The sequence below is a fragment of the Aplysia californica genome, unplaced genomic scaffold (assembly GCF_000002075.1).
Source record: "Aplysia californica isolate F4 #8 unplaced genomic scaffold, AplCal3.0 scaffold00001, whole genome shotgun sequence".
Lineage (NCBI taxonomy): Eukaryota > Metazoa > Mollusca > Gastropoda > Aplysiida > Aplysiidae > Aplysia > Aplysia californica.
The window spans coordinates 2,975,998-2,985,996 of NW_004797271.1; the positions used below are offsets into that span (position 1 = coordinate 2,975,998).

Here is a 9,999-nt window from a genome sequence, read left to right on the forward strand (position 1 = left end):
GAGAGAGAGAGAGAGAGAGAGAGAGAGAGAGAGACAGAGAGAGACACAGAGAGAGAGTGAGAGAGAAATAAAGAGACTGAGAATGAGAGAAACAAAATGAGATACAGTGAGAGAAGAAGATATAGAAAGATATAGAAAGAAAGAGGAGGGGTGGATTGCGGGTGAGAGATGAGACGGACAGAGGTGTTGGGAGAGGTTGATAGCTCTAAATAATGAAGAAAGTTAATAAAGATAGGGTTCAGCCTGAAAGAACAACAGTGATGACAAAGAAAAGGGTTTCTATGGGGGAAAAAACCAGTGAGCTTCACAAAATTGGGATCAAAAGACAAAAATTTCAAACAAATATTTAATTATATGAATTGAAAACTGCCAGTCCTGCTTCGACATCAGATTTGCGCTTTAAGTAAAAGTATAATAGCCTTTCATTTTAAATTCCACGTGGTGTGTATCATTCTGCTCATTATATCGCTAAAAATAATTCTTCGCAAATAAATAGAAAGCTAAGGAATGTCTTTCAAAGGGAAATATATTGGCACGAAAACATGGAAAGCTTGTCTGCATTATAAAAAACGCGTCTCGAAAGATTAGTCAAAATTTTCTTGTAAACTCTTGCCCATTCATATCAAACTATCCTCTTATTTTATACCCAATTCGTCATTAAAAAAAACCCAACAGTTTTTTTGGAAAGGGAGAAAGAAAAGTTGTTGTGAATTAGAAACACATCATCCAAAGTCATTAAAACAAAGCAACAATGTTCAGTCTTTTAGAATCAAGACACTCCACTGTTACTAAATATAACCAGAGATGGTATCTTTAGGAGATATGGCTACACATTAGTCATGGTGGTGTGGACACAATTGAGTCTCTCATAATAATATGCTCTGCTATTGGCAACAACAACACAATTACAACATTTGTTTTTTAAGAAAGCCTTTAGCAATTCTGTAGTAATGGAATCTTTACTGTTTTGACCACGATTCGTTTTAAAAGAAGCAATATGACAAAATTAAAACGTAATACATTTAAAACATCACTAGCTATTTAAAAGCAGAAGAAGTTGCTTTTTATTTAGAAAAAGAAAATCGATGATTAGACTGATATCATCTAAAACTTAGAGCTAGACTATAAAGGCTTAAAAGCGAGGGCATGAAAAAGTCAGTCTCTCTACAAAGCAACAACAGCGATGTGGGTCAAGGTACAACAAACAGGTGCGGTCACTCTGGGTGGTGTACTTACAGTTAAAAAACCAGCCACCATACTTTCCCCGCTGCTGAGTTTTTCCTGAGCACAACATGGCAAGCAAGACAAACAAATAATTCATAATAAGGAGTCTTCCGTGGTTTGTAAAACGTAATGTTCAATTCACAATCCAGAAGCAACACTTCTAATGTTGCTACAGGTTGGAACAATGTGTAGATAATCAATATTTGTATCACGGTGGTGAACATTTTGCTGAGACGGACAGGTGCCACTTAACAGACGTTTAGTGGACAAAAATGAGCTTTGTTGGACACGATTGTGCATTTAGACATACAAAGCACCGCCTGTGGCTAAAAATACCAACCAGAAACGAGCATCTCAGACATCAAAGCACCAAAAAATTTGAAGGCCATCATTGCTATATCTTCCTTAAACAAGGTCAATCAACTTTTAAATACCATACTCTGTGTGGGGTAACAGCATAACACAGACATGGCAACTCTGCAGCTTTCCGCTGAACCAAATACATTTTTGGACCAAATATTAATTGCATCAGGAGAAAATGCCTACGAAACGTCAAAATGGCCTTAGGTTATTCCTAGAAAAAAACAACAAAATCCTCTAGGGTTAAAAAACTGCGAATGGGTCAGACCAAGACATTTAAAAAATAAAGCATACAGAACCCTAAGACTACGTGAGTTATCAATCACGTTTTAGATTACACAAAATCAAAATCAAAAGTAATGATTTTGTTTTCTTCCAGTTTTCCAAGCCGGAGTTGTAAAAATGTTGTTAAGTATGAGTACGTAAAATTCAATGTCAGGGGGCATAACGATGGATGCTTGCAAGCTCAGTAATGGTTAATGTTGAAACATTGTTTCCATTTCAAATACTTTGTTAATTTGTCATTTAAGGAAAAATGCGAACATAATGTGTTATTTGCGCTTCCAAAATTTAAAACACTATCGTTATTTTCCTATGACTTTGTCAAACCTACGAGTAGCATGTCTTCATTTTTCTAAAAACAAAACATGATGAGGTATAGGCAAATACCCCACCTATTAAACATTGAGTAGTAAAGTATGGTCATTTTGAAGGCACAAAGCAGACCATGGGGCTGAGTAACAAAACATGAATATTGAAGCAAAAAACAAAGATTTAAAAACCACAAAAACACCACGTATTTACCAGTGGGGAAGGGGTGGAGAAAAGAGAGAAGAGAGGGTGGGGGGGGGGGCAATAAGATGGACAGAAAACTGAGAAATACAAGGCGTGGATGGTTGATGTGAGTGGAAAACATTCTGACGGAGTCAGAGAGGTCAAAGAGTATAACGGAGGGTCAGAGAAATGGAAAGGATGGGAGAGAGAGAGAGAGAGAGAGAGAGAGAGAGAGAGAGAGAGAGAGAGAGAGAGAGAGAGAGAGAGAGAGAGAGAGAGAGAGAGAGAGAGAGAGAAAGTAGGGAGAAGGGTTGAAAGGGGGTGGGGAAAGAAAGAAAAGAGAAAATAATGAAAGGTTGGGTGGGGGGGGAAGATGACCGGAGTATTTACTTAGAAAGCATCAATCGACTGAGGAGATAGAAAGCGTTGGATCATTAGGCGCCCCAAGTAGCGTTGATGGTAACGGCTATTTCATTGGAGGACACTGGGGTGCGTCCTTGAGCAAGGCATGTTAACCCTAGAGAAAAACCTCTCACTTTGCTACAGTACTGCAACAAGCAACGCTGTTCGTGTAATAGAATTCATTACTCATTTAATTGATTCTGTATATAAAGCGTGTGTTGAAAGTATATAGTATAATATGATCCATAAGCATCCTCTCAGAAAAGTTCATTGAGTTATTTTTCAGCGTGGGAAGAGAAAGCATTTAGTTTACCTGGCTCGGCGGGAAGGGGCGGGGCACTTGCAGGTCGTTTTTCCAGCTGGCTCAGAGATTTGCTCAGGAAAGGGTTCGGAGTTCGAGATCTCCCATAAGACCCGTCCTAATTTCAAAAGAAAAAAAGTTATGAAACCCCCCAAAACCTCATGTATGAAAACATTCAGAGAAATGCTTTTAATAGTCAAAGCCAAACAAATGTAAGCAAATGTTTGTGACTTTCAAACAGTCTCTGGTATAAGAGTTTGCCTAAGAAAATATTTTTAAAAAACAAACACCCACCCCCACAAAAAAAAATAAAAAAAATCAACCCCAAAAAACAACAACCAAACAACAACAACAAAACAAAACAAAAACCAACAAACAAAACAAACAAAAACAACAACAACAAAATTAACAAACAAACAAAACAAAAACAAACAAAAAACCTGCGCAATAAATGCATGGCATAAACTGAAATCGGTACAAACAGGTGCAAGCATGGTGATTCTCTCTCTCTCTCTCTCTCTCTCTCTCTCTCTCTCTCTCTCTCTCTCTCTGTATATATATATTAAAAAGAGTGATATAATGATAACATATGCGACATTGTGGTGAAAGCAGGCACTCGACAAAATAATGAAACCGGAGAAACTGATAGCTTCGCTTGCTGGGCAAATTTTTTATTTTTTTATTTTAGAGCCCAACACCTCCAAATGCCCAAAATAGACGAACAGATGATTCCGCCTTGTCGTGATATATTATGAAAACAAGGTTTCATTCTTCATTAAAAAAGATAGAACTGAAATATCCATTGAAGCGTTGAAATGTTCATGGTAAAGTGGGTGTGGGCTTATAAAGGCACAATATGATTAGATCAGTGAATCACAAAATAAATAAACGAAATATGTTTCAGTATGAATATAGATATTGTCGTCTAAATCACGAATAAAAAAGAGGCAGAGACAAACCATGGGACTTCATTGGTATATTAACCATATGCATCAACCCACTTTTTCACAATAGCAATGCCACAAGGACAAAAATATTTTCTTACTTGTTTCGCTTTCACAGCTTCGGCCAATTCCTCTTGTAAAGATTCTAAAAGAAGAAAGAAAACAATCAGTGTGCCCAAAAAGCAAACAATGCTGTTTAACAGTTTCTTGACAGTTTAACTAATAAACATTATTTCATGGTCACATTACAAATGTCTGCTGTTTCCAGTGATTTATCAAAACACGTACCTTTAATGTAGTCTTATTGTAATTTAACAGCAGACGGAGGGAAAAAAAACCCTCATCTTTCCAATGTCTATTGCACTTTCTGACTGACAAATCTGTATAAAATAACATTAAGAACAAAAACTGTCTAAAATGTGTATATTTATTATGTTTTTTTCCGATTTGACATTCATGACATGGTGTTCACTAAAATCTTGCCAACATTTATCCAAAAAAGTTTGAATACTCACTAGCTGACTTTGTACGCCTTCTGCAAACAGAAGAAAAAGAATATAATAAAGCACAGTTTAGTGATTCATCAATAACACACGTACAAACATTGGTCCAGTAAAGTAGGATATTGAAAGCCAAGAGTTCTAACACTGGTGCCAATGAATAAGTAAAATTTTCAACTGGAAAACCATGCCTAAGCTGGATGGGTTCCGATCACACATATCGTTGACAAGCTGCTGTTCATCATTTCTAACCCAAGAAATACTTTTAGGAGCGAAAAGAAATTTTTTCATTCTTCTACAAATTGTATTTAATTATGTATCTTTTCTGGGGGTTTTTTTTTGGACAAAACATTGATCAAGCACATGCAACCGATACCACAGATTCAGAAAAAGCAAGAAAAAAATTAAACAAAACTTCAGAATGTTGGGCTTAGCACATCTAAGAATATATTTCAAGAAAAAGTCGGATCTACGAAACCGCAAAAACTAGAGATTATTGTAGTGTTTGGGGCAATACATAAACCATAACAACTTACATTATTGATTAGAAGTTAAGGGGCTTGTCATACCTTGAAACAATCTTGTTTGTGTGCTTAATAATTTCATATCGTAATTCTGAAAACATGAGTCATTAAGTTAAAAGGGAGCTGGCAAGAGTCATGTCCTCATGGGTATGCAATTAAAACTGAGATGACGGTTGTTTAGTATTCCTGCTGATCGAACGTCTTCACCACAATATCCTTTGGTTAGTTCAGGTCCTTGCGTGTACCGTATCAAACACCCTTTGCAACTTTGGAAAAAGAAGCAGGAAAAGAGAAAGTATTTTTTGTGGAAAGAGTTCAAAGTTTGAGATGTTCCTTACGGCGCTTCCTGATTTCAATTAGAAGTCAAATAAACAAAATTACACATCTTCAAAATTGAATATTTGCTCAACACTCAGAGGAAAGTCAATGGTACGAGACAAACGAGTAGAAATGTTTTCATAAGAGGGTATTGCGCAAAACTGCACACAGTCTTTGCAACTGGAATTGTGAGGCCCATGACCACAGAATCGGAATACGATTGTGGAACCTTAACCATTACGAAGAGGAAGCCAAAAAGGGAGAACAAAAACGAGAAAAAGCACATGTACATTGAATGTTAAGTGTAAGACTTTGCCACACACCATTTTAAAAAGGAACATGCTACGGAGTCTTATACCTAGTGACCACTGGGGCAATTGATAAACTGATCACTGTCCGATCACCCCATTCGCGGCCAGAAAACAAACGTGTTAGTTTTTGAGGGTGTGAATCGGCGATTGGTTCGTGCCACGATGGTCATTTTGCACCCTCAATCTGTCTAGCCCCGTCTACCAAACCAAACCGAACCGAACCAATCGTGCCAATGAGCACCCCCTATTACACAGAGCAGTCGGTATACAAGCAAGAACTCACAGTGACTGCTCCTGTTCCCCGTTCTCCTGGGCCAGCTCCGAGGCCAGAGTGTTGCGTATGTCCTCCAAGTTCTCCCGCAGGTCTTTGTTCTCCTCCTCCAGCCTCCTCACCAGGGACTGCATCTCCTCCACGTCTTTGTCTCTGGGGTGTGGAATAAACTCACAGTCAAAACCAGTGGCTCACTTTTCATTTTCTATAAGTATGTGTTTTTACGCCCTGTCGGCATAATTTAGATCATGTAGAAGGCGGAATTTAACCCTGCCGGCCAGGGTCAGATTAGATTGGGAGGGGGATACAAAGTCCCATCAAAGAGACAAAGAAACTCGGCTACAATTTTTCCCGTACAGGAAACCAACTTACGCTTTCTTGGCACGATGGTAACGCCCCTAACTGCTATACCACAGATGTCGATATCAGAGGCTTGTTGCATAACGTTTTAGTAGTTTTTGAGCCAGAGCAACTACTTACTAATACGAAAAGAGCCGAGCCTGCTCTAACAGCTACCTGTCCAAGACAATCACCTATACAAACAACAACTTCCTCTTCCGTTTTCTTTTTTTTATATTATAATGACACTATCCAAGACGCCTGCCAAAGACTACATTTTTTCTCCTTGATAATGGCTGGTCGTATTGAACAGTATCAACTGTAGATCATGCAAAAGGCAGATCAATTTGCCCAGTGGACGGTTTTATATGACATATTATTTAATGTTACACCATGAACAGCTCAAGGGCCCATGGCCCTCAAGTATGGAAGCGCACTGGATGGCTCTGCAAGAGTTGGAAGGTACAATGAGTTCCCTTGCTGATTGACTTATAATAATATAAGAAAATAAAACAAAAACCATTCACACACAGCATTTCAAAACTTTGTAACTGAACAGTCCAAAGTGTCAATGATGTTTCGTTACTGCGTCTGTGGTGTGGCGATAAGGCTCTTTGTTGTCTCTCACGCAGGAGACTCGAGTTCGATTCCCCTGGGGCGTGAAATCTTCATCAAGTATCTCGGTCTTTCATGCGGGATGCTATCAGCCCGAGTTTGCTCTGACAGGCAGGGTCGGAAGGCCGACTCCCAAGAGATCTAAGTTGTGTCAATGAACCATAAAGTAAACCTACATTCAAACAGACAAAATGTGACTATTCTCCTTTCTCGTCGGATCAGTATAAACATGTTTTCCTCAAAATTGCACGTCACTACTAAGAAAGCCCCACCCACCTAGACTGTCCGGCCTGCCGGAAGTCCCTGAGTTCCGCCTCCAGGTTGTCTATTGTCTGCTCCTTGCCCTGAATCTCGGCCATCAACTGCTGTAGCTTTGACCGCATCTGCTGAAGCTCTGCACCGACATCCTCGAGACTCTCCTGGAAAAGTGAACGCAAAATGATGTAATCAGATCGGTGGTCATGTGATCATCACACGTTGCAACATTAGCGTGAGGTTGCTAGAATATAGATCTACAGAATGATGATGATTCTTTTGTCAAAGAGTCACTTTGAAATGTAACGCGACAAGTACAATGAGAAACATAAAACAAGGTCAACGTACAGTGGACGAACATAGAGGAAAATGTTAGTAAGAGACGATGACAATAAAAAATCATGACAAGAGGTTGAGAGAGAGAGAGAGAGAGAGAGAGAGAGAGAGAGAGAGAGAGAGAGAGAGAAACACAGAGAGAAACACAGAGAGAAACAGAGAGGGGACAGACAGACAGACAGACAGACAGACAGACAGGGTGGGGAATGATGATGCATAATTTATCCAGAAAGTTGAGAGCTTCGGCAGCGTTTATTGACAAAATCGTTCCACCCCTTTGGTTTCAGTATAAATCGCCTTAGCGTGGTTCGTCATCGCAAAAGATCTAGGTCTTGTCATACTGATAACAAATTGGAACCGAGCAGCATGGGCGCCATAAAGAATACAAGACGCACTTCTCGGATGTTACTAGAAATCGTAAGCGCATTTGGTATTCAATCATATTCTATTAGTTTACTTTCGCGAGAGGCTTATTATTTTTCTCTTTAATTTCTACCCTTTTCAGCCATATCATGCACACGCACTTTGCAGGTGCTTGAGGGCGAAACTGATATATCATCTATTTTTATTATGTCTCTGTCATTAACTTTTCTGTTTTCATTGTATAAGGGTCTCCCTACAAAGAAATAGTAGCGGTAAGTAAAAGAAGCCAGTGCTGCACTGTCAGTTTTTAAAAAAAAAAAATTGGGGGAGACCAAAAAAATGCAGTTCCTAAATCATTTGACAAGGACATGAAGGCCTGGATAGTCAGGCTACTCTCGTTAGAAAAAAATTGAAGACAAAAAAGCGGAGGTATACAAAAAAATAACAACATAATAAACGAGCAAGCAAATAAGCAAACAACAAACAAAAATAACCCAAAAAAAACAACAAACAAACAATAAACAAACAACAAACAAACAAGCAAGCAAACAGACAAACAAACAAACAAACAAGCAAATAAGTAGACAAAAGAAAAGAAAACAAACTTGGTAAGATAACTTGAACAGACCGGACTAGATCTAATTTGAAACGGGGAAACGACCAGGACAACATTTGGATGTTTTGGGGATTTTGTTTGAATTCAAGCAGACATATATTATGTGGTAAGCCTATGGGTTTTTCAGACCTGATACATATCACTAATATTTTAAAAAACATATTTGAAATATAAGAACTGTTGGTCTTCCCAGACGGGACGTCCTCCAGTTTATTTGTATAACCTGGAAATATCTAAAAACACTATTTATATATAACTAATGTTCAGGCTTAGAAAAGTTCTCTTCAAATTCGAATTCGTTTTGCTTTGTTGTTATCTTGGATAAATTTCGAAAGTATGTGAACAGGCCACACCCAAAACTCAATATCGAATTTTTATGTTACATTGCACATGCTTTACGCCCTCATCAATTTTATTTAGATCATTAAGGAAGCGGACTTCACCGAACATCCTTGTCAAGGCCAATTTGGGCTAAGTGGAATGCAACTGCTTCAGTTTAGTAAGAGTTTTACGGCGCTAGCAACTGCAGTCGATCATAATAGTATGAGCGCGGGACTGCGCGGCTCTTCGGCATCCTTTTAGAGTGAATAATGGATGACGCATTTGAAGACCATGAAGGAACAGTCAGTATTAGAGGCAGGACAACAATTATAAATTTACATTTTGCCTACGACATTGATGGCCTAGCTGGACAAGAACAAGAGTTGATCAACTTGGTAAATCAGCTTGAAGAGGCCTTCACGGCATATAGCGCGTAGATCAGTGATGAGGACACCCAACTGAAGACAAATAACATCAGTTGCATCATCACTGACATCACCAGAGACAAACAACACCACCACCCCCGCCCCCGCCCACAAAAAAGCCAACTGCCGTCTGTGTCACTAGATATCTGGGATCAATAATACTGGTTGAAGCACCCAAGCCTAGGATACTCTCCTGGATAGCCCAAACCAATGATAATAAATACCGGTCTCTGGCCCAAACCACAGCTACAGTGACTAAACTAAAAATAATTTGGAACAACGAGAGCATCACCATCAGCTCTAAGTTCAGCCTGATGCGCTCTCTGGTCATGTCTATATTTTTGTTTGCCTATGTCTGAGAAACGTGGACTATGACAGCAGCTGACAACGAAAGAAGGATGCAAGCACTGGAGATGAGATATTTCCGCAGACTTCTCAGTCTCTCGCATAGAGATTACTCAAATAATGAGGCTGTGGAAATCAAAATTGGAAATGCTATCGTGCTATACGAAGGTCTTCTGACTTGAGTAAAAAGATGCAAACTGCAGTGGTAAGGGCGCGTCCTACAATCATCTGGGCTGGCCTTGACGATTCTATGGGGAACAATACAAAGAGGTAGACGGACAGAGGAATCCGCAGGATTTACTTGGATTTACTTGGATCCAGAGCTAGAATCATAGCAGGCGGCACATGTCCATAGCTGCTCATCTCTCCTTTCCAGCGTCCACATCAGGGTCTTCCTGCTAATTGTCTCCATGAGGAGCTGGTTTGAGACACGCCTGACCACTCCTCGGAGCAAA

General features: G+C 39.3%; 1 protein-coding gene across 1 annotated transcript in view; it reads right to left on the reverse strand.

The window, feature by feature from the left end:
• Positions 1-1,236: 1,236 nt before the first annotated feature.
• Positions 1,237-9,999, reverse strand: part of LOC101861775 (myosin-9) — a gene marked incomplete at its 3' end in the record, with an annotated part of 74,355 nt that continues 65,592 nt past the window's right edge. Inside the window, 6 exon segments of the mRNA XM_035971467.1 lie at positions 1,237-1,281; positions 3,074-3,179; positions 4,107-4,150; positions 4,521-4,540; positions 5,942-6,082; positions 7,160-7,302. Coding sequence (XP_035827360.1) covers positions 1,237-1,281; positions 3,074-3,179; positions 4,107-4,150; positions 4,521-4,540; positions 5,942-6,082; positions 7,160-7,302 — 499 coding nt within the window.